Source organism: Rattus norvegicus, chromosome 14 (genome assembly GCF_036323735.1).
Source record: "Rattus norvegicus strain BN/NHsdMcwi chromosome 14, GRCr8, whole genome shotgun sequence".
Lineage (NCBI taxonomy): Eukaryota > Metazoa > Chordata > Mammalia > Rodentia > Muridae > Rattus > Rattus norvegicus.
This window is the reverse complement of record NC_086032.1, coordinates 1,688,141-1,711,313: the sequence shown is the minus strand read 5'-3', so window position 1 is coordinate 1,711,313 and position 23,173 is coordinate 1,688,141. Positions and strand designations below refer to the sequence as shown.

General features: G+C 39.6%; 1 protein-coding gene across 13 annotated transcripts in view; it reads left to right on the top strand.

The window, feature by feature from the left end:
- Ccdc18 (coiled-coil domain containing 18) overlaps window positions 1–23,173 on the top strand; it is a 105,857-nt gene that overhangs the window by 41,268 nt on the left and 41,416 nt on the right. For 10 of the 13 annotated variants that reach the window (XM_039092618.2, XM_039092613.2, XM_063273809.1 and 7 more), the window contains 8 exons: window positions 3,350–3,481; window positions 7,438–7,572; window positions 7,674–7,751; window positions 11,269–11,385; window positions 16,509–16,676; window positions 18,184–18,326; window positions 20,523–20,686; window positions 21,556–21,769. In XM_039092618.2, the coding sequence (XP_038948546.1) occupies window positions 3,350–3,481; window positions 7,438–7,572; window positions 7,674–7,751; window positions 11,269–11,385; window positions 16,509–16,676; window positions 18,184–18,326; window positions 20,523–20,686; window positions 21,556–21,769 (1,151 nt within the window). Of the gene's footprint in view, window positions 1–3,349; window positions 3,482–7,437; window positions 7,573–7,673; window positions 7,752–11,268; window positions 11,386–16,508; window positions 16,677–18,183; window positions 18,327–20,522; window positions 20,687–21,448; window positions 21,770–23,173 lie in introns of those variants that run through there. The other 3 variants (XM_063273811.1, XM_039092619.2, XM_039092622.2) reach the window with 3 other exon arrangements.

Genomic DNA, 23,173 nt, shown 5'->3' with positions numbered 1-23,173 from the left:
TTAATTGTTATTCAGGTTAGTTTTAGCTATCCTGGGGTGTGTGCGTGGTGTGTGTGTGTGTGTGTGTGTGTGTGTGTGTGTGTGTGTGTGTGTTTACATATGAAGCTGAACACTGTCAAGTTCTTTGAAGAATTGTGTTAGGATTTTGGTGGGGATTCCATTTAATCTGTAGGCTGCTTTTTGTAGGATGGCCATTTTTATTATTTTAATCCTGATCCATGAGCATGGGAGGTCCTTTTATATTTTTATATTTTCTTTGATTTCTTTCTTCAGTGTCTTTTTTATTGGATATTTTATGTATTTACATTTCAGATGTTACCCCTTTCCTGGTTTCCCTCTCTTCCATCCTCCCTCCCCCTGCTTCCATGAGGATGCTCCCCTCCCACCCACCCACTCCCACCTCACTGGCATCCCCTACACTGGGGAAATGAGCCTTCACAGGACCAAGGGCTTTTCCTCCTATTGATGCCAGACAGTGCCATCCTCTGATACATATGCAGCTGGAGCCATGGGTCCCTCCATGTGTACTCTTTGGATGGTGGTTTAGTACCCAGGAGCTCTGGAGGGGTCTGGTTGGTCGATATTGTTGTTCTTCCTCTGGGGTTGCAAAGCCCTTCAGCTCCTTCAGTCCTTTCTTTAACTCCTCCATTGGGGTTCCCGTTCTTAATCTGATGGTTAGCTGCAAGCATCCTCATCTGTATCAGTAAGGCTTTGGCAGAGCCTCTTAGGAGACATCCATATCAGGCTCCTGTCAGCAAACACTTCTTGGCATCAGCAATGGTGTCTGGGTTTGTTGTCTGCATGTGGGATGGATCCCCAGGTGGAGCAGTCTCTGGCTGGCCTCTCCTCAGTCCCTGCTCCAATCTTTGTTCCTGCATTTACTCCTGTGAGTATTTTGTTCCCACTTCTAGGAAGGACTGAAGCATCCACCTTTTAGTCTTCCTTCTTCTTGAGCTTCATATGGTCTGTGAATTGTATTCCAAGCTTTTGGGTTAATATCCACTTATCGGTGAGTGTATACCATGTGTGTTCTTTGTGACTGGATGATATTTTCTAGTTCCATCCATTTGCCTAAGAATTTCATGAAGTTAATTGTTTTTAAAAAGCAGAGTAGTACTCCATTGTGTAAATGAACCACATTTTCTGTTTCCATTCCTCTGTTGAAGGGCATCTGGGTTCTTTCCAGCTTCTGGCTATTATAAATAAGGCTGCTATGAACATAGTGGAGCACGTGTCTTTGTTATATATTGGAGTATCTTTCGGGTATATACAGGGGAGTCCTCAGGTAGGACTATGTCGAGTTTTCTGAGGAACCACCAGACTGATTTCCAGAGTGGTTGTATCAGCTTGCAATTCCAACAACAATGGAGGATTGTTCCTCTTTCTCCATATCCTCGCCAGCATCTTCTGTCACCTGAGTTTTTGATCTTAGGCATTCTGACTGGTGTGAGTTGGAATCTCAGGGTTGTTTTGATTTGCATTTCCCTGATGTCTAAGGGTATTGAACATTTCTTTAGGTATTTCTCAGCCATTCTATATTCCTCAATTGAGAATTCTTCGTTTAGCTCTGTACCGCATTTTTTAATAGGGTTATTTGATCCTCTGGAGTCTAACTTCTTGAGTTCTTTGTATATATTGGATATTAGCCTTCTATCGGATGTAGGATTGGTAAAGATCTTCTCCCAATCTGTTGGTTGCCTTTTTGTCCTATTGACAGTATCCTTTGTCTTACAGAAGCTTTGCAATTTTATGAGGTCCCATTTATCCATTCTTGATCTTAAATCATAAGCCTTTGGTGCTCTATTCAGGAAATTTTCAGTGCCTATGTGTTCAAGACTCTTCCCCACTTCTTTTCTATTAGTTTGAGTGTATCTGGTTTTATGTGGAGGTCCTTGATCCACTTGGACTTGAGCTTTATTCAAGGCAATAAGAATAGATAGATTTGCATTCTTCTATATGCTGACCACCAGTTGAACCGGCACCATTAGTTGAAAATGCAATGTCTTAAAGTTTTTATTTTATAGATCTTTTACTTGTTTACTTAAAGCTACCCTAAGATATTTTGTATTTTTTTTCAGGCTATCCTGAAAGATATTGTTGTCTTGATATTGTTAATTTTGTATCCTGCTTCTTTGCTGAAAATTGGGTATTGAAATCACCCATTATTGGTATGAGGGTTGACATGTGATTTAAGCTGTAGCAGTGTTTGTGTTATGAATGTGGGTCCTCTGTGTTTGGTACATAGGTGTTAAGAATTGCAGCATTCAGCTGGGCAGTGGTGGCACACATCTTTAATTCCAGCACTCAGGAGGCAGTTTGAGTTTGAGGCTGGCCAGGTCAATAGAGTGAATTCTAGGATAGCTAGGGCTACATAGAGAAACCCTGCCCCAAACAAATAAACAAACAAGTAATAACTGCAATATTTTCATGGTGGATTTTTTTATTTGATGAGTATGTGGTATTCTTCTCTATTTCTTTTGAGTATTTTAGTTTGAAGTCTTATTTTGTCAGATTTTAAAATGGCTGTACCAGTTTAGGTCTTAAGTCTGGTTGCTTGGATTATTTTTTTTCATCCTTTTATCCTGAGATAATATCTATCATTGATGTTAAGGTGTTTTTCTTGCATGCAGCACCAGGCGGATCCTATTTTCAAATTCATTCTGTTATTGTTTTTATTGGGGGAATTGAGACCACTGATCTTCAATTTATTACTGAACAGTTTTTGTTGACTCCTGTTATTTTTTTGTGGTGTATGTGTGTTTACCCCCTTTCTTTTAAAAGATTTTATTTTATGTACATGAGTACACTGTCACTGTCTTCAGACACACCAGAAGAAGGCATTGGATCCTATTACATGTGGTTGTTGGGAATTGAACTCAGGACCTCTGGAAGAGCAGTCAGTGCTCTTAACCGCTGAGCCATCTCTCCAGGCCCTTTGTTTCTCTTATTTTGAATTGCTCGTCTAGGATTATTTATCCCCTGGTTTTTGTTTTGTTGGTGGTAGTAGTGGGGTTTTTTGTTTTGTTTTGTTTTTTGTTTGTTTGTTTTTTAAAGTGTGGCTATCCTCTTACTAGTTAGGGTTCTTTAGAGTACAGAACTTACAGAACAAATCCCGCCCCCCCTCCGCCCCCGTCTCTCTCCTTCTTCCTCCCTCCCTCCCTCTAAAGAGAGAGACAGAGACAAAGAGAGAGAGAATTTATTACAATGACTTACAGGCTGTGTTCTAGCCAGCCAGTCCAACATTTGCTGCCTATGAATAGAAGGTCCAAGATCCAGTTTATTGTTAGATTCATGTAGTTTTATTTCAACTTGGCTTTTTCTTTTATTATTATTTTTCTTTTATTTCTAGGAGAAAAATGAAAAAATTAGAAGCCTAGAATCCAATATCAACACAGAACATGAGAAAATTTGTTTTGCTTTTGAAAAAGCAAAGAAAATTCATCTTGAACAGCATAAAGAAATGGAAAAACAGATTGAACAAGTAATATATTCTTTAATACATTCTAACCTAAAAGTTCTTTATGTTCCAAAGAAGAAACAAAGGCTTAAAAATTAATAATAAGGGGTTGGGGATTTAGCTTAGTGGTACAGCACTTGCCTAGGAAGCGCAAGGCCCTGGGTTCGGTCCCCAGCTCTGAAAAAAAGAACCAAAAAAAAAAAAAATTAATAATAAAACCTGCAATAAGAATCTAACTCTTTCATAATAATTTTCCAATTTTCTTTTTTTCTTTTCCTTTTTTTGGTGGTTGTGTTTGGTGGGGGTGGGGGTAGGATGTCACTATAAATTTCTTGCTGTCCTGTACTCAACTCATTCTGTAGACCAGACTAGCTTTGAACTCACAGAGATCCGTTTGCCTATGCCTCCCTAGTCCTTGATCAAAGACTATGCCCCTTCACAAGGCTCCAATGTTTGTTTCTTTATTTTTTACTTTTCATGGTTCTGGTGATGGAGCCCAGGACATTGTGCATATTCAGCAGATACTCTCCCAGGGAGATGGCCCAGCAGACATAGTTGCCTACTTCCAAGCCTGATGACTGGAGTTTAAATTGCAGACCCCACATAGTGGAAGGAGAGACTGTTAATTGAAAGTTGTCCTTGAACCTTCATGCACTTAAACACAAAATGAAATAAAGTGTAATACTCTTTATTTTTCAAGAACACATAAAGAAAGTTTCTAAAAGTGTTCAGTAAAATTTATAAATTGGTAATTAGTTTGACCTAGAAGTTTAAAAGAATTAGAATCAAAAGATGTATATCATCACCATTGTAAACCATAAAATACAAACTGAAGTATTCCACTCAGGCTGAACCAGTTCTTGGTATGCAAGGTCAGGTGGATCTCTGTGAGTTCAAGGCCACTGTAGTCTCTATGGCAAGTTCCAGACCAGCAGGAATACATAATGAGATCTGGCTTTTCAAAACAAAATATAATAAGCATAGTTGCATATTTTTCCAAAAGAAATTTTAGATCTATGTAGTTTGACTGGTAACTTCTTCCAAACACTGGAGGAAGAAATAACTGATACTGTAAGTTGACCAGAAGATGAACCACCTTAAGTACAAAAGTGACATAAAGACAATAAAAGCCACTGTGTTCTCATTAGAATGTGAAGGGGAGTTGCAGGGTTTCAGGGAGTCCCCACTCAGACCATACGCGCCACCTCAGTCAAGCAAGCATAGTGTGCTGAACTCACACCACAACAAAATATGACTGCTTAGAAAACAGTTTGACATTTTCTAAGTAAAAAGTGCTTCATATATTTCCCTATAATCCTAGTTATTTGTCTTAGGACATTGGAAACCTAGTTTATAATAAAGCCTGCAAATATGCTTTATTGTAGATTACTCATAGTTGTTAAAACTGGAAACAACCCTGCAACTTCCTTGGATGAATGAATAAACTATGATTCTGGGTTGTTGATTTTTTGAGGCAGGGTCCCTTGTAGCCCAGGCTGGCCCTGTACTTGCTATGAACCCTAAACTGTGTATTAGAGAACAGGTCAGTGAGTGTCAAGGTCTGAGTGTAAAAGGCCAGCACAATGTTAACTTGAGAATACAGGAGCTATTCTATAACCTGTGTTTGCTGTTTCCTGAGTTTATGTGTGTGGAAATTTGAAAGCATAGGGCATACAGAGATATACAGAGATAGCATGAAAACTGAGTTTGGTCCCAAGCACCCATGTAAAAAGACAGGGGAAGTGGGTCATGTTTTTAATCCCAGCACGGGGAGGTAGAGATGGAAAGATCTCTCGGCCTTGCTAACAAGGCAATCAAGCAGTATCTGTGTTACAGGTTCAGTGATCGACCCGGTCTTAAAAAACAAGGCAGAGTATGATTAAGGAAGTCAAACAACATCAGCCCTTGACCTGTAAATGCACATGGACACACATCTGTACAGAAATACAAACACATAAAAACCCTAAAGTTAAAAAAAATGATTACTATATGTGATGTTTGTATATGTTTGGCCCAGGGAATAGCATTATTAGGAGGTGTGACCCTGTTGGAATAGGTGTGTCACTGTAGGCATGGACTTAAGACCCTCATCCTAGCTGCTTGGAAGCCAGTCTTCCACTAGCAGCCTTCAGGTGAAGATGTAGAACTCTCAGCTCTGCCTGCTCCATGCCTCCCTGGATGCTGCCCTGCTCCCACCTTCATAATAATGGACTGAACCTCTGAACCTGTAAGCTAGTCCAATTAAATATTGTCCTTATAAGAGATGCCTTGGTCATGGTGTCTCTTCACAGCAGTAAAACCCTAAGACACTATTTAAAGTCTATGGGCTGAAGAGATAGCTCAGTAGTTAAGGTTACTTGCTACTCTTTGAGAGTACCTAGATTCATTTCCCACCAGCCATATCTTGTCCATTTGCAACCTCTTAAAACTCTAGTTCTGAAGATCTGATACCCATTCTGTCCTTTACCGGCAGTCACATATGATGAACAAATGTGCACTCCAGCATACCAGCATACACAAAAGTTACATAATTCATCTGTGTATGGTGGCACATACCTGTAATCCTGGTACTCAGTCCGTGTGGCATACATAGTAAGTTCTAGGCCAGCCAGAGCTGTAATACAGAGACTCTGCCAATAAACAATAAACAAATGGATAGGCAATGGTGTAGAATTGTTAGGACCTTATTTTATGTCTTCTAAACTGTTTTCTTTCCCATGTTTGTAAACTGCCTATATGTAATGCAATCATCCCTTTAGATCCTTGGGAAATTCAACCCACAGATGCTTCCCTGAGAATGCTCAAATTCTTCATGTAAAATAACCTAAATTTGTGTATAACTTCTCTCTACATTCTTAAATGTCTATAGAGTACTTGTGATAGCTAATTCAATGGAAATACTATATAAATTGTTACTATGCTTTATTGTTTAGGAAATAGTCACATAGTCAGTAGAGATAAATGTTTTCAAATATTTTCATTGTGTAGTGTTGGCATATACAGATTGCAGAACCCTTTGATGTGGAGAACACATACAAATAATAGGGAGTGACTGGATGATATACGTATACACACGCTTAAAGTAACGTAATTCTAAGCCACTGCATTTCACTAAATGGTTTGTGTTTGAATTATGTTCAGAATCATGACTTTTTATAAACTTTATACACTTTTTCCACTTTAGGATATTATTTTATTTTGATTTGAGATGGTGCAGGATTAAAGTGCATGCTGCACCAACATGAGGATCCGAGTTCGGGTCTCCATTCCTCTCACAGAAAGCCAAGTATCAGTACTCCCAGTGCTTAGCAGGTAGATCCTAGAACTCAGTAGCCATCCAGCCTAGTGTACTATTAAACTGGACTCAACGAAAGAGAAAGCTTACATTCTCAAAAAGTAAACTGGTAGAAAATAGAGGGAAGACCACTAATAGAGACCTCTGGGCTCCATACATGTGTAAATACACACACACACACACACACACACACACACACACACACACACACTCATGCACAGGCACAGGCACATACAAATAACAATATATTTTTTTTAAAGTTTGCTTTTACCGGGTTTTGATTAAATTGTGGAGAATAAGAATTTTTGCTTTGGGCAGGAAAGATGACTCAGGTTAACAGTGCTTGACTGCTCTTTCAGAGGTTCTGGGTTCAAATCCCAGCAACCACATGGTGGCTCACAACCATCTGTAATGAGATCCGATGCCCTTTTCTGGTGTGTCTGAAGACAGCTACAGTGTACTTATATATAATAAATAAATACAATCTTAAAAATAAATTGACCAGTCAATGATAAAGACGAGTGGAAGAAAGGGGAAAGAGATAGGCATATATTTAATTTTTTAAATTAGAAAAACTCAAGGAAATTTTTAAAATGCAAAAATTTACATCATTTCAAATATATTTATGTTTAAAGTGTTCCCAGTGTTTTTAAAGTGTATATGAAAACTGTGTTTTTATATTTAGCTTGAAACTCAGCTAGAGAAAAGAGATCAACAATTTAAAGAACAGGAAAAGACTATGTCCATTTTGCAGCAAGATATACTGTGTAAACAACATCACCTTGAATCACTAGACAGACTCTTAACAGAAAGTAAAATGGTAAGAGCTTACATCTTAGTTAATGTTTCCGTAAATTTTATATATTTCAATATTTATTTGCAATCATAACCATATATTTTCTTAACAAAATTTGTTTATAGGAAATGGAAAAAGAAAATATGAAGAAAGATGAAGCTTTGAAAGCATTGCAGATTCATGTGTCTGAAGAAACAATCAAGGCTAGTATAGTTGTACACTCTCTGTGTTTCTGTGTGTGCGTGTGTATGTGCACGCATGCATGTGTGCCTCTCCTTTTGATAAATTATTAAAAAATTGTAATGTGTAAAAGTCAATTAAAGGGCTGGGGAAGTGGCTGAGTGGTTAAGAGAGTGTACTGTTCTTGAGTAGGACCTGAATTCACTTCCAGCGGTCTGTTGGGCAGTGACAATGGCTTGTAGCTCCAGCCTCTGGGGAATCCCATCTCTTTTTAGTTTCAGAGTACACACAAAGGTATCTTTAAATAATTTGTTTTTTTATCTATTGTTGCAGCTCATTAGTGTTAGCAACGAGAAATAACACAGAAGGAAAGCTCGTGTGTACACACATCTTCCCCAACAGGCACAAATATAATTTAAACAACCTTAAATCCCTCAGTCTTACTTTGTAAGATAGTCTTCTGACCTAGCCTGGAGCTTGTCACTTGAGCTGTTTTGCCTGGTATGTGAGCTTCAGTGATGTGCCTGTCTCTGTCTTCCTGACCCTAGAATTATATACACATGCATGCTGACATCGCTGACTGCTGAGCTAGTGCTAAAACCTGACCTGTGACCTGACCTGTGAGTGCTTATCATGCAGGCACTCTACTGCACGAGCTGTCTGCCCAGCCCGACAGTTAAACCTTTATTTATTGTTATGGATCTGGGCTCACTCAGATTCACTGTGACCATAAATAGATTTTAGCAAGGAGAGGCTTTTGTTTTAGATACTGGCATCCATTGTGGAACCACAACCGTACTTAAGAGCGCTCCCAAGAGGTAGCACCATATCAGCTCGAGGTTTTATAAGGCAAAACCCACAGATTGCATGTTTTCTGTCTATGTGTAGGCAGGGTCTCAGTTTAACATGATGTCTTGCAGTTGTCCTAGTCAGCTTTTGAGCACAGTAAGCAAGAGTCAGCTTTTGAATTCAAAGTTGAAATAGTACTTAGTGTGTGACCACTACTCACCATCTTGTTAGAACACAAATTTTATAAGAACATTAATTTAAAAATAGTTTCTATGTCTGGGAAATGGACTGCTAGGGTACAACCTGTTAGAGTTAGAGTTACATGTTAGAGGCATTTTGTGCTGTTTGGTGTCTCAAGCATAGTCAGTCTTAACTTTAAATGTAACATTAACCATCTCTCCACAGTTACTCCTGTAGCATTCAATAATTTTTTTTTTTTTTGGTTCTTTTTCTTTTCGGAGCTGGGGACTGAACCCAGGGCCTTGTGCTTCCTAGGTAAGCGCTCTACCACTGAGCTAAATCCCCAGCCCCCAATAATTCTTTAACATTTATTGTCATGTCAATTCATTACAGATGTAATAGTAAACTTAATTTCAAAACTTAGTGTGCAGGTCAGGCAGAGTAGCCCCGCCTTTAAGAAGAGTCTAGAGGATTGCTAAACGGTTGAGGCTAACCTGGTCTACATCATGGGTTTCAGGCTCCAGAATAGTACTTTTTGAAAAGCTGGGGGAAAGGTAAATAACTTTTCATGTAAGGTTGTAGGCACGGAACTTTCATTAAATAATATTCCATAGCTGTTAAACTCCTAGTCTTTAAATCACCTAAAATATCTAAGCAGTGTTTCAAATATTAATGGCCAGAGAAGAGATATGAACTCAGAAAATGAATGAGTTATACATTGAATATTTTCTTTTTGGTGCCTTTAAAAAAACTTTTTATTGGCTCTTTGTAAATTTCATCTCATGCACTCCAATCCTAATCTTCTTCTCCTCCCCTCATAGCTGTGTTCTACCCTTGCAGCCTCTCCCTCAGCAGAGGGGAAAAAAAATCTCCCTGTGGAAGTTGTATACCTTTGTCCACTCTTCTTTGCTTTTAAGTGTTCACTGTCATGGGTTATGGGTTGTTGTTCTGGTACAGACTTCTGGCTTCTGTTACACTATCAATACTGGAACTTCCTGACCTAGGCCATGGATATCCTGTAGTTTGGGATCTGAAGACTGACCTCTTTATACACACCAGCAATTCATGACAGGGTAGATGTTGGGGAGGTCAATCCAAAGCCCTGGGTCTGGACCTAAGAGTTATCTAAGCTGGTCAACCCACCAGCTGTCCTCCACCAGCTCATCCTACACTGGGATGGGCTCTCCTGTCCTGCTCCTGACTGACCCAGTCAGTGCCATAGCCAGCAGACAGCAGAACCACCGTGGGGCTGGCTTCTCACCCCCATGCCATCAGGGCCATCTCTACTGTGCTGCCCAGGTGATTTGCAGGGTCATCTCCCCTGCTTTCATGATCTCAGGGATAGGTGTCCTGCCTGCTGTAGAGGGGGAGCAGTGAAGATGAGTGAAGGGGCCAGCCCTACCACAGTCTACCCTCAGGGCTTGTTTACCTGCAAATCCTGTAACTAGAGCTAGCTCTCTTGCTTCTGGGTGATATGCAGGCCCATTCACCAGATTACTGCAGCTGACTAGGGATGGCGTCAGCTCTCTTGATCTTATTATGCCCCCAGGGTCAGCTCTCCAACGATGCCAAGGTAATGGTGGAGCCAGTTCTGAACACCTCAGACATCAACATGTTCCTGGGCAGCAGTCCAGACGAGGTGCTAACAAACCCTGCTGCAGGCCATGGTCCAGACTTGGCCCCCAGTGGCACCACAGGCTAGGATACCACCATGGTCCACTGGCTACTCACATCAGACTGATCCTCACTATCTTCAAGTCTGCCGTTCTGCCTCTCCTCATTGTTCCCACATCCTTCTCTGCTCTATTTCTCCCCGCTCTTATTTGCTCTCAGAGTCTCTGAGTGGGGTTATTTCAGGAGTGCCCAACCAATGCATTATGGCACCAGACAGGGCTCATCTTGGGAATAGTCTGTCCCCCAGGCCTGCAAAGCACTGGGCTGGTGGTTATCTCGGGCTCCTTCCTTGCTCAGGCTCACCTGCGTGGCCGCATGCCAGGGTCATGTACTGGGCTCACCCCTGTCTAGGACCTTCGAATTCTTCTAATCTCTGGTTTGCTCTTGCCTAGCCAAGTGGCTCCAGGCTCTGGCCTGGGCTCCCTGCCCTGGGAGCCCCTCTGGGCTGGATTGGTGGTCTCAAGCTTGCTTTTTTCAGGGAGTGTTAAACTCGTAATCGTTGAGGAACCACACTCAGGACACCAGGCTTGTATAGCAAGTGCTTTTGTGGCTTAGGCACCTCACTGGCCCTGCTTCAGTGTGTAAAGCAGTAAGTAACATTAAGAGACAGCTCTGAAACATTGTACATATAATAAACACGCACTGATGTTAATTCATTCAGTTAGTACTGATTTGTTTCCATTTATTTGCTTATTTATTTACTTGTTTATTTTTGAGACAGACTCTTCCTATATAGCCCTGGATCTCCTGCATCTCACTGTGTAGACCAGGCTGACCTGGAACTCAAAGGTTAGCCTTCCTCTGCCTCCTGAGTGCCAGGAGAAAGGCATGTGCCTCCACATCCAGCCTTGGTTTTTCTTGTTTTTTGATGGTATATTTTGCTTGTTTTGACTTTAGGTCAGACAACTGGATTCAGCATTAGAAATCTGTAAGGAAGAACTTGCTTTGCATTTGAATCAATTGGAAGGAAATAAGGAAAAATTTGAAAGACAGCTGAAGAAGAAATCTGAAGAGGTAAGTTACTCAAATTCGTAGGCAAATGGTTGGAACTGGAAAATATCATCCTGAGTGAGGTAACCCAATCACAGAAAAAACACACATGGTATGCACTCACTGATAAGTGGATATTAGCCCAAATGCTTGAATTACCCTAGATGCACAGAACACATGAAACTCAAGAAGGATGACCAAAATGTGAATGCTTCACTCTTCTTTAAAAGGGGAACAAGAATACCCTTGGCAGGGAATAGAGAGGTAAAGATTAAAACAGACACAGAAGGAACACCCATTCAGAGCCTGCCCCACATGTGGCCCATACATATACAGCCATCCAATTAGACAAGATGGATGGAGCAAAGAAGTGCAGGCTGACAGGAGCCGGATGTAGATCTCTCCTGAGAGACACAGCCAGAATACAGCAAACACAGAGGCGAATGCCAGCAGCAAACCACTGAACTGAGAATAGGACCCCCGTTGAAGGAATCAGAGAAAGAACTGGAAGAGCTTGAACGGGCGCGAGACCCCATATGTACAACAATGCCAAGCAACCAGAGCTTCCAGGGACTAAGCCACTACCTAAAGACTATACATGGACTGACCCTGGACTCTGACCTCATAGGTAGCAATGAATAGCCTAGTAAGAGCACCAGTGGAAGGGGAAGCCCTGGGTCCTGCTAAGACTGAACCCCCAGTGAACTAGATTGTTGGGGGGAGGGCTGCAATGTGGGGAGGATGGGGAGGGGAACACCCATAAAGAAGGGGAGGGGGGAGGGGGATGTTTGCCCGGAAACCGGGAAAGGGAATAACACTCGAAATGTATATAAGAAATACTCAAGTTAATTAAAAAAAAAAAAAAAAAAAGAAAGAAATTTTGCAAGGTTTTTTTTCTTTTTAAATGTATGACTTCTCTGTCAGCATGTATACCTGCATACCAGAAGAGGGCACTAGAACTCTTTCTAGATGGCCGTGAGCCACGATATGGTTGTCGGGAATTGAACTCAGAACCTCTAAAAGAGCAGCCAGTGCTCTTAACTGCTGAGTCCTCTCACCAGCCCCAAATTTGCTCTTATGGTTTTGTTTTATTTTTAAATAGTATATTCAATATACTTTATTTTGTTTGGCATTTGTAAAGACACGATTGGTCTAGGATATCCAACAGTGACTTCAGACTCACTAAATAACTTATACAGAGCTGATATAGAACTGATATAGAACCTAAGTTCTACTTGTCAAGTGCTGGATTACAGGTGTGTTTAGCCATACCTGGTTTTGGTGCTGCTGGAGATGACACCCAGAGCGGCTAGGTACCCCAGGTTGCTTTTCTATTACTGTGGTAAGACTATGACCTAGGCAACATAGAGGAGAAAGAACTTATTTGTGACTTCCAGCATGAGAGGGTTAGAATCTGTGACCACCATGATAGGGAGCATAGCGGCAGGCATTGCACTGGTGCAGTAGCCAAGAGCTTATTGAGACACAGCCAGGAGGCAGAGCACTAACTGCAAATGGATGAGTCTTTTGCAACCTCAAGCCCCACCCCAGTGACATACCTCTTCTAACAAGGACACACTCCTAAAACAGTTTCACCCACCAGGTACCCAGTAATATGCCTTTGAGAGCCATTCTCTTTCAGATCACCACACTAGGCAGAATCGTTAACAACTGAGTTACATCCTTATTTCCTTAATATGCTTAAAAAGTACATCTTTATATGTAATATATATGACATTAAAATATTTTAAATTATATATTCTTTAAAGAACAGACTATTTCATTACAGCATAAAATATACCTTAAAATTCAAATTCATTTATTTTTTAGAATCAGAGTAATAAGTTACAAGTATTACGGAATAATTTTAATATAAATTAAATAATATCTAAGGCATTGTTTTAGATTTAGGAGAATAAAATTCTTAAAAATTTTTATTTATTTTTTATTTTTTGGTTTTTGGTTTTCAAGACAGTGTTTCTCTGAGTAGCCCTGGCTGTCCTGAACTCACTCTGAAGACCAGGAAGCCCTTAAAATCAGAGATCTGCTTCCTTCCTGAGTGTTGGGATTAAAGATGTGCACCATCACTGCTTGGCCAAAATTAAAAGTTTTTGTTTTTGTTTCTTCTTCCTGTATAAGGGTTAAGAATCAGGTTTAGAGGGGTTGGGGATTTAGCTCAGTGGTAGAGCGCTTGCCTAGCAAGCGCAAGGCCCTGGGTTCGGTCCCCAGCTCCGAAAAAAAAAAAAAAAAGAATCAGGTTTAGAAGCTCGACATGGTGGTGCATTCTTATAATCGCAGTACTTGGATGACTGCCTCAGGAGGATCCTGAGTTTTAGGTGACCCTGAACTACCTAGTTTTTTGTTTTTTTGTTTTTGTTTTTGTTTTTTTTTTTAAAGTAAAAAAATTGTATTGGGGGCTGGAGAGATGGCTCAGTGGTTAAGAGCACTGACTGCTCTTCCAGAGGTCCTGAGTTCAAATCCCAGCAACCACTTGGTGGCTCACAACCATCTCTAATGAGATCAGATGTCCTCTTCTGGTGTGTCTGAAGACAGCTACAGTGTACTGATATAAACAAAAATAAATAAATCTTTAAAAAAAATTGTATTTCCTTAGAAGCATTCAGAATGTCAACAAAACAGCCACAATCTTTTTGCAATTACAGAGTGGTATTCAGTTAACAGAACAACAATTATCTTTGTATAAGCTGTATCAGAGACAACTGAAGATGAAAAAAAAAAAAAAACCCAAAAAGAAAACCAAAAGAAAAAACAAAGGAAAAAAAAAAACAAACAAAAAACAAAACCAAAACCAAACTACTGGGGCTGGAGAGATGGCTCAGTGGTTAAGAGCACTGACTGCTCTTCCAGAGGTCCTGAGTTCAAATCCCAGCAACCACATGGTGGCTCACAACCATCTGTAATGGGATCCGAAACCTTCTTCTGGTGTGTGTGATGACAGCTACAGTGTACTCACATACATACAATAAATAAAAATCTTTAAAAAAAAACCAAACTACTGTCCCCATATATAACTAATTTGTGCTGTGTACCAACAAGAACCTGCTTTAATTTTTATGTCAATTTACAACCCCCAGACTGTACCAGGCAAGGTTAGTGGCTATTGAAAATACCACCAGGACAGGGCTAGCTAAAGACACATTCAGTAGTGTGTAACTATACAAAAAAAGACACTGCACAGTTTAGAAACAAATCTTACACAGCCTTGCATTTCAATTTTTTTTCTTTAAAAGGAGTGAGTTGTGTACAGGGGAGTTAAATGCTTTATAGATAAGAAAAAAACTGCGGTAGAACCAGCTTCTTCCTCCTCCTCCTCCTCCTCTTCCTCTTCTTTTCATCTTCATCTTCTTTGTCTTCCTCATCCTTATCCTCATCCTCCTCCTCTTCCTTCTTTTTCTTGCTCTTCTCAGCCTTGATCACTCCCTTTCTCACTGCATCAGGTTTTCCTTTAGCTCTGTAGGCAGCGATGTCCTTCTCATACTTCTCCTTCAGCTTGGCGGCCTTCTTCTCACAGGGCTGCTTGTAATCTATGGCAGTGTTGTTCCACATCTCTCCTAGTTTCTTTGCAACATCACCAATGGATAAGTAGGATGCCTTTCATTTTTGGGCGGTACTCAGAACAGAACAAGAAGGTGACTGAAGGAGGCCCCTGGGGGCACTGGGGTCCTTGAACTTCTTTTTGGTCTCCCCTTTGGGGTTGTAGGTTTTTATTTCTCTTTCATAACGAGCCTTGTCAGCTTTTGCCTTATCTTCAAATTTCCCCTTTTCTTTAGCAGACATGGCCTTCTACCTCTCTGAGCACTTCTTGGAGAACTCTGAGAAGTTGACAGAAGCATCCGGCTGCTTCTTCTTGTTCTCCTCCTGGCAAGTTTGCACAAAGAATGCATATGAGGACATTTTGCCTCTCTGCTTCTTAGGATCTCCTTTGCCCACCGAGGGAAATCACCGAGGGTTTTCCTCGGTGAGGCACAGAGTTGCCCATTGCCTGTCCTGCTCTTGCTTGTCCTGGCACTATCTCTCTGAACTACCAAGTTTCAAGCTATCCATGGTCACATAGTGAGATACTTTTTTTTTTTTAAATCAGGTTTAACAACTAAACTTTATTGAGATAAAATTTGCAGTTACTAGATTAAAGACCCTTTTTGATGTGCTGAAGAGATGGCTCAGCAGGTCAAGCCACTTTCCCCAAGCCTGATAAGGACCTGCACTCTATCTTAGAATCCACATGGTAAAAGAGAAGCGACTCCCCAGCTTGTCCCCTTACCCCTACACAACACACATGAAACACAAATTGTTAAGTCTAACTATAACCTCAGCTTCTACTCACTTGTTCTGTTTTTTAGACAGCTCTAGCTAGCCTGTAACTTGTAATATTTCTGCCCCAGCCTCCCAAGTGTTGGGGTTTTAGGTGTGTACTACCATACTTACCTTAGAGAGATCTTTTAAAGAAATTTTGGAGACCAGTGTACTGAAACCTTAAATATTCAAAGTGAATCACTAAAATTTTGTAGTTGATATTGTTATTCCTTTATATGTTAGAATGTGAATATTCTGGATTGATTTGCTGAAATATTATATAAACTTTCAATAGTATTATATTTAGTATTATAAATATCACCTGATTTTACTATGTAGTGATTTTGGTTTTATATCTGTAAAGGGGAAGTGTCATCAAATGAAGTGTAGATCAATCCAGGGTTCCCTTTGTTCTTCCCATGCTGAGATGGGTTGTAGAAAGTCTTCCTACAACATTAGAATGTGACATGATGTGTACTCTTCCTACCTAGAGAAAGCTATGAATGACTTCAGAGTACAAAGTCACATCAGAATAGCTTACCAGCCCATACGTATTTAAATTTCCTTCCTTTTCAGGAAGGAAGCCTGTTTCAGAATCCTAGCCAGCCAAAACACTGTATTGCATAGGAACTTTTCAAAATGGTACCCAACAAGAGCCAACCCTTATAAGCATTGTGATTCATCTCCCCAGTCTGAATAGTGGACCCTGCCCTTCTCCCTCCGTGACCAACTGTGCCATGTGAAAACTGGGACAATTAAGGAGGACACATTTTACATTTGTTGGGTTTTAATTGAAACACTTCATTGTAACAAGAAATGTGTATCTTTGCTAGGTATATTGTTTGCAGAAAGAGCTAAAGATAAAGACTCATAACCTTGAAGAGACGAGTGAACAAAATGCTATTCTGCAGCATACGCTTCAGCAGCAGCAGCAGATGTTACAGCAGGAGACCCTCAGAAGTGGAGAGCTAGAAGATATCCAGAGTAAACTGGAAAAACAGGTATACATTACTGATTACAAAGGTTGATTTTTATGATATAAAATTTAAAAATCACTTGCAGATTTTTGATTAGTAAACATAATTTTTTTATGTAACCAGACCTAGATCTCTTAGTACCACGACCAGATTTCTCATGCTATAAAATTTTATTGTAATTTAAACTTCTTGACTGAATTTATTTTCTTGAATCTAAAGTTAATACTTGTCTGGATCATTATATCTTCTGATGTCTCCCTTTTAAATAACACATGTGGTATGGTATTCTTTAAAGAAATGGCAAAACAATAAAATAAAAGAAGAATCCTTTTCCTCAAAAATATAACTGCTTCTGGGCTATGCAAATAAGTTATGATCCGTTAAAACCAGTGGTACAGTGCCTGTCCAGTACACATAAGGCTCTGGGTTCAGTTTTTAAGACGACAACCAAGATTTGTTAAAATAATCATGTTATTATTTCATTGAAAGAATCCTAGAAAACTTGATTCTAGAGAGTAATCTTTTTTCTTTAATTCATTATTAACTTTCTCAATTTCTTTCATATGTATTCCATTTTTTCTCTTTCATAAAAAATAAAAAATATAAAAAATTATAGATTTTCTGATTTCATCTTAGTATATCATAAATTTTTAATCATATATGATTAAATATATTACATATACATGTATATATGTATGTGTGTGTATATATATATTTTTTTCTGAATTCCCCCCTACCTTCCCCCGTTTGTGACATGAAGAGAAAAAGCCTTTTCAAATAGGGATAATAAAAGGGGGAAATAGGGTGGAGAGATGGCTCAGTGGTAAGAGCACTGGCTGCTCTTCCAGAGGACTTGGGTTGATTCCCAGCATTCACTTGGCAGCTCACAACTGTCTATAGGTAACTCCAGCTTCAGGGGTTCTGGCAGCTTCACACAGATACACATGCAGGCAAAACATCAATGCACATAAAATGAAAAAATTATTAAGAAAACAATGAAAGGGGAAATTTTTACTACTTTGTTTATTTCTTTCCCTCCCTCCTTGTTTACATTCCTTCCTTCTTCTTACTTGTGCTAGGGAGGAATTGGGGCCTCTCATGTACAGCAGTCGTGCACTCAGGCTCACCCGGACTTGCTCAGTTCTTATCTCACTTTACTGTTACAGATGTGCCACTACTGTACGGAGGTCTGTGAATGACCTCACTAACCCTAACTTAGTCTTGCTGTTATGGTTTCAAGCATCCTCGTTCATATTTTAATATTATTAATATTATATTAAATTTGATTTTTGAGATGGAGTCTTTTTATATTGCTGAGATTGGCCTTGAGCTCCAGGACTCAGACAGTCTCCTGCCTCAGCCTTTTCCATGTTTGAGCTGCAGTTACAGTCTACCACACCAAAGCTTACCTTGGTTTTTAGAATACATCTCAAATTAAATGATAGGTTAGACTACATGTAAAGTACTGTATTTCTGGATAGTGTTGGCTTGTAATTAAATTTAAGCACTTAACTGAAAACATGCTTAACAGGTATCAAAGCAAGAACAGGAGCTGCAGAAACAAAGGGAAAGTTCAACAGAAAAGTTGAGAAAAATGGAAGAGAAATATGAAGCAGCCATGCATGATGTAGATTTGAAAAGGCAAAAAATTGTCGAGCTAACTGGTACTGCCAGGTAAAATTTGAATTTAGCAGTTTTATTGGCCTTCTCAATTTTGTGTTGGTAAGTTTGAGTTTCAGATTTGATAATATGCAGTGAGATATTTCTCTGAGGAATTAGCTTCTTCATAGGCTAAGTTCCTATAGCATTGTCTTGTATCTCCCTCATGTCCTTCATTCTCTTTTTTTATTATACTACAATTTTCACTTTCTAATCTTGAAGTAAGGATCCTGCTTAGCTTATTTCAGGGTTCCCCACAACATTTGGTATAACTAGCCTAGGTCTTATAGTTTACAGGCACTCGGTAACTGCTATATTACATTACAAATAACACTGAAAGTTACAGGCAAAGTGGTCCTCACACTGTGGAAACTCTCGAGGACCTAACTGAGTGTTTTGGGTTTTTTGTTGTCCTTGTTCTTGTTTTGTTTCATTTGGTTTTTCAAGACAGGGTTTCTCTGTGTAGCCCCAGCTGTCCTATAACTCACTCTGAGCACCAAGCTACCTCAAACTGGAAATCCACTTGCCTTTGCCTCCCAAGTGCTGAGGTCAAACGTGTGCACCACCACCACCCAGCCAGGGGACTTAATTGTATGTGGGATAAATGAAATAGTTCTCAGCCTTGACTAGACATTCAAAATTATCCCAGTAAATGCACATAATTCTACCCCCATGTATACCAGTAGCAGTCAAATGTGAATTTACATGCAGGAACTAAACCTTATGTCCCCAGATTTCCTTCCTCATTGACAGGGCCTCTGGACTTAGAGTAGTACTTGCTTGACCAGACACACACTTCTCAACAGTGCCATTGTTCCTTAAAGAGTTTTCCACTAGTGACAGTTGTGAGGCCAGGAAGTCTACCATGCTCTAGCGCTACCCTTGAAATACAAGGATACAAAATACAAGAAACACAAGAAATGCTAGATTTTTTTTTTTTTTCGGAGCTGGGGACCAACCCAGGGCCTTGTGCTTGCTAGGCAAGCGCTCTACCACTGAGCTAAATCCCCAACCCCGAAATGCTAGATTTTTAATCCTAGGCCCACCACTGTTTTCTTCTATGACAGCCAACTTCTAGAAACTCCTTTTGTACCTTCTGCAGCTCACAAGCTTTTGCTGTATTCTCTGCCTTTTCTTTACTCTTACTAGAGTAAACCTCTGACATTACCCTGAGGACATTACTAGTTCTCTTGCAGGCTTCTAAACTGAAGAATCTTTTCCCCATGTTCTTGTACCAGAGTCAGAGTTGTACTCTGAACAATGTCCACCTGACTTACTGTTCTCTCCAATGTCAGCTCTGGCTAATCAGTATTCATTTAACTGATTCATGTCATGATTGAGTTTTCTTTTTTAAAAGCTTTCTTTGATTATATTTCCATCATTCTTCAGACATCCCCATAGTTTGCCGTAAAGCTCACTGTTTCTAATATTTACTATTATTTCTAATATATTACTATTATGATAGCCTTTCGCTTCCTTCCCTCTGTTTTGTCTTTGAGACAGGGCCTTAGTATGTAGTTTGGGCTGCTTCCAGCTTACAGACTTTGTTTCTATCTCCCTCTCCCCACTTGAACTGAGACTATAGCTTTTACTCTTCTTTACTGACCGCAACATCAAGTTGGTCATTAAAACCACTCTGTTAGCCTGCTCTTTGGCTTATGCTGATCAATCTAAGAATTTCTAACCACTTTTAATACTAAAAAAGGCATCCTGCTAATAAGTCTTAACTCAGTTCACTGGTTCTGTAGGATTAGTATGGTCTTCATGATAATTTATTTGCCTCTTCATTATGTCTCAGATAATGGGACTATCATGGGCTTCTCCTTGCGTGTCCTCAATCCCTACACAATCTTATAAAGTCATATGTACTCAGACTGGAAATTTAAAACATGTAATAGGTGACTTAAACCTCTGAGTGGGGATTGTATGTTTTATATAAAGTTTTATCTAAAGTTGCGGCTGTGGTCAGTAAAGCAGCATTTAACCTCTGTACTCTAATCTGTGTATACTTGGAAACTGCAACACTGTTGTATGCCTACACAGTATGTTTCATATGGTCTATGAAATTAAAGAACATTTGATTTTAAAAAAATCTGAGTAGAGATTTTGCTAATATTTAACCTAGTAGAATTTGCATATTTAAAGTAAGAGACAAGTCTTTTGGTTTAAAGTTTCCAAATTACATGTTCTATTGTTTGGTTTTTTAACTAGGCAAGCCAAACTTGAGATTGATCAGTACAAAGAGGAGCTGTCTAAACTGGAAAAAGAAATAACTCATTTGAAACGAGATGGGGAAAATAAATCCATACATCTTTCTCAGTTAGATATGATTTTAGATCAGACAAAAACAGAACTAGAAAAGAAAACAAATTCAGGTAAGCAACTAGTTAGCATAATTTACCTCAAATACAATACCTGTGTATATATTTGCGGTGGTTTGAATAAGAATGGCTTCTATAGGCCCATACACTTGAATGCTTAGTCGTAAGGGAGTGGCACTACTTGTGAAGGATTACGGGCTGTGCCTTGTTGGCATAGGTATGGCCTTGTTTGAGGAAGTATGGTACTAGTGGTGGCTTTAAAGTTTCAAAAGCTCCCCCCACGCACATACCACCCCCCCAAAAGAGAAAGTTTCAAGAGCCCAAGCCAGGCCCAGTTTGGCTTTGTTCTGCCATTTTTGGATCAGGATGTAGGTCTCAGTTGCTACTCCATTTTCTGCTTGCATGCCATCATAGTCCCCACCACAATGACCACGGACTAAACTTCTCAGACTGTAAGCAAGCCCCCAATTAAATGTTTTCTTTCTTTTTCTAAGAAAAAGATTTCTTTTTATTTTATGTGCAGTGGTGTTTTACCTGAGTGCATGTCTGTGTGAGTGTCAGGTCCCCTGGAACTGGAGTTACAGACAGTTGTGAGCCACCATGTGGGTGCTGGGGATTGAACCTGGTCCTCTGAAAGAGCATCAGCTGCTGAGCCATCTCTCTAGCCCAAACGTTTTCTTTCTTCAGAGTTACCTTAAGTAAGAACTTAAGTTACCTTAAGTAACTGAAGCATCTTCACTGCTCCTTGAACATTATTAGTTATACTTACTCATAAAAATGCTTTACATATATTTTTTTTCCTATTTTTTTTTTCAGAGCTGGGAATCGAACCCAGGGCCTTGCGCTTGCTAGGCAAGCGCTCTACCACTGAGCCAAACCCCCAACCCCCATATATTTTTTAAATGATTTTATCTTCTTAATAGTGAAGGAGTTAGAAAGGTTACAACACCACACAGAAACTGAACTAACAGAAACCACGCAGAAACGGGAAGCTCTTGAAAATGAACTACAGAATGCTCATGGAGAATTGAAAAGTACCTTAAGACAACTACAGGAATTGAGAGATGTACTACAAAAGGCTCAGTTATCACTAGAAGAAAAATACACTACAATAAAGGATCTTACTGCTGAACTGAGGTGAGTCAGTAAGAAAAGATACCATAATTACACATATTTCTTTGATTATTTTGAGTCATTGGCTCATACCACAAAATGTATTGTTGAACTTTAAATGGCCCAATTTCTCGGCTGCTTTTTGTTTTACTCTGTTTTGGTAGTTTGTTTTGTTTTGCCTTTTTGCCCAACCTATGATCCATCTAAGTAAGTGAGAGAAGTTGCTGTGGCTGCTAACACTCCTGCTCTCTCTCATTTTGTGGTCAGCTTGACACTGTCCAAGTAGCTTTTTAAGAAAAATGAAAAAAAAAAGATCAGGCAAGTGTTACCATAAAAATAAAAAAGGCGCTCGCCTGTCTGAGCTCTGTAGCAATCTGTCTACCCATCTAGTTCCCAGGGCGGTTGTTACCATGCCAGCATACACATCCCAATTCCTTGGTGGGCTAGTGAGTCCTGCCACCGTACACTCTCTTGAACTCAACTAAGTTGTCACAAGAAAGAACACACCACATAATATCCTCTGTTCCAAAGTCTTGTATACACCCATTCCTTAAAAATAGTCATAACAACCTGTAACTATGCACAGAGAAGAATCTTAACATCTGCTGCCTTGTTCTCTCGGCTCCCTCTTCCTCACTCCTGTCCCCTCTCTTGTCTTTTCCCTGCCTTCTAAAACCTCTACTCCTGCCTCCCTTCCTTCTTGTCCAATTACAGGCCTCACTTTATCTTGTCCGCCTTTACCTGCATAGTGACATCAACCTACAGGCAGGCATTCAGCTGTGACTTAGAGGCTAATATATTAATAGTAACAATATGTATATGACCTCACTTTCTTTGTCTTCTTTTAGGAAACAGGGTCTCACTTTGTAGACCAATCTAGCCTTGAACTCAGAGATTCCCATTCCCCTTATATCTCCTTACAAGTTCTGTGATTAAAAATGTCTGTCAGCATTTCCAGCCCAGTATGCTGTATATATTAAGCCCTTATTTTAAGCTAGGATTATGCCAGGGATGTAACATATGATCTAATTTTTTTCTTTTGTGTGTGTAAGATTTATTTAATGTATATGAGTGTAATATCTACATCATAAGAGGTTTCTTTAAAACAAACTTACATGTATTTTATTTTTTATGGTTAAGCAAGAACTGCAAGATGACCCAGAAAATTAGAATTAATACCCCAGGATTCAGTATAGGACCCCATGCTCTATGACCTTACCCTTAGTACATATCATGTACTTTTAAATACTGTATCAAAAATAATTTTGAATCCATTTCTCCAGTTTTGACTTATTCCTCAGCTCTAATTAATTAATACCCAACTATGTACCTTTTGTTTTCATGTGGATTTAAAAAACAACTATTCAATTATTACAGTTTGTCACCTGTTATCCCAGCACTGTGTAGGCAGAGGCAAGCAGATCTCTG